Below are 1,441 nucleotides of genomic sequence, written 5' to 3' on the forward strand. Positions count from 1 at the left end.
ATTATTAATTGATATAAATTTATTTTATTTGTTTTGTTTGTTATATTATTATTATTATTATTGTATAGTAAATTGGGTCACTTACTGAGATGATTAGCATCTCGTGTTTTTTAATTCATTCCCTTAAACCTAGGTTAGTAGATAATGATCATCCGGGGCAAGCTCAACATGTTGGTTTGTTATTGAATTCCAAGGAGTTCTCCTTTCTTTTCCTTCCATTTGTATTATTTCTTTCCAGTCTTTATTGTATGAATTTTATATTCAAATGTATCTTATAATTCTCTGTATACGACATTGGACATTTATTTATAATACTGCACTGGTTCCTTAGAAATTTTGAAGTGCTACAAATTTTTGGAAAATAAATTATAGTAAGGTGGGAGGAATATAGATATATTGTTAGAAGTATATTTTCTATGCAGGGAATTTTGTGGTAAATCTAACCTTTGAAGGAGATGAAGTCGGATTTTCCATTAGAGGGTTCGGTAGGATTTCCTTGGGATTAGGACTTGTCTAGGGCTCTGGTGAAGGATATTGGATGGGTCCTGACAAAAAACATGAGACTTCAAAGTATTGACTCGGACATTAATAAGGATGAATTGAAGACTTTTTCAAAATGGATATCAATTATTGGAGATGAAACAATTGACAGTTCGAATGATGGGCATGCAATGATTGATATACCTGATGATCTTTTGATAAAAGATATAGGAAATTCAGTTGCATCTATTGTAAATAGCACGTATCCTTCTTTCTCAGAGAATATTAATGACCATCATATTTGCAACAAAGAGCCATACTTGCTCCGACTTTTGACATTGTTGAATCGATAAATGAATACATGAGTTCCCTTAACCAAACTAAGGAACATACATATTTAAGTTCTGATGCAACTTGCAGATCTGATTTGGACATTGATCTTATAGGAGATCTTTATACACCTAAATTTTTGAATGCCATAAAATGCTCTGGGGTGCCTAATCATCAGTTGAAATTGAAGATCAGTATCCCCATTATGCTATTAAGAAATGTTGACCATTCCTCGGGGTTGTGCAATGGGACTAGATTGGTCATTACAAGGCTTGGCAATCATGTTCTTGAAGGAAAACTTGTTTTAGGAAGCAATGTTGGGTTTAAAGTTCTTATTTCAAGAATTACTTTAACTCCATGGGACCCAAGATTACATTTTCAGTTTCAAAGAAGACAATATCATTTGGTTGTATCATATGCTATGACTATTAATAAGAGCCAAGATCAATTTCTTTCGCATGTCAGACTTTATCTTAAACAACCAATTTTCAATCATGGACAATTATATGTTGCAGTTTCCAAAGTTACAAATAGGAAAGGATTGAAGATATTAATTTATAATAAAGATGGAGAGCCTACCAATTCAACCACTAATGTGGTCTTAAAAGAAGTTTTTCAAAATTTGGATTAA

General features: G+C 32.1%; 1 protein-coding gene across 1 annotated transcript; it reads left to right on the plus strand.

The window, feature by feature from the left end:
• The first annotated feature begins 557 nt into the window (after positions 1–557).
• LOC132799134 (uncharacterized) lies at positions 558–1,441 on the plus strand. The gene is made up of 2 exons (XM_016031203.3): positions 558–742; positions 901–1,441. Exons 1-2 carry the CDS (start codon positions 558–560, stop codon positions 1,439–1,441), a joined length of 726 nt encoding a protein of 241 aa, XP_015886689.3.

This window comes from Ziziphus jujuba, chromosome 7 (genome assembly GCF_031755915.1).
Source record: "Ziziphus jujuba cultivar Dongzao chromosome 7, ASM3175591v1".
Classification (NCBI taxonomy): Eukaryota; Viridiplantae; Streptophyta; class Magnoliopsida; order Rosales; family Rhamnaceae; genus Ziziphus; species Ziziphus jujuba.

What these genes read in the sequence shown, in the direction of transcription:
- LOC132799134 (XM_016031203.3), top strand. Translation starts at nt 558, where the DNA reads ATGAGACTTCAAAGTATTGACTCGGACATTAATAAGGATGAATTGAAG. An exon ending in GCATCTATTGTAAATAGCAC is followed by an intron (nt 743 to 900) that starts GTATCCTTCTTT and finishes TGCAACTTGCAG; the next exon opens with ATCTGATTTGGACATTGATC.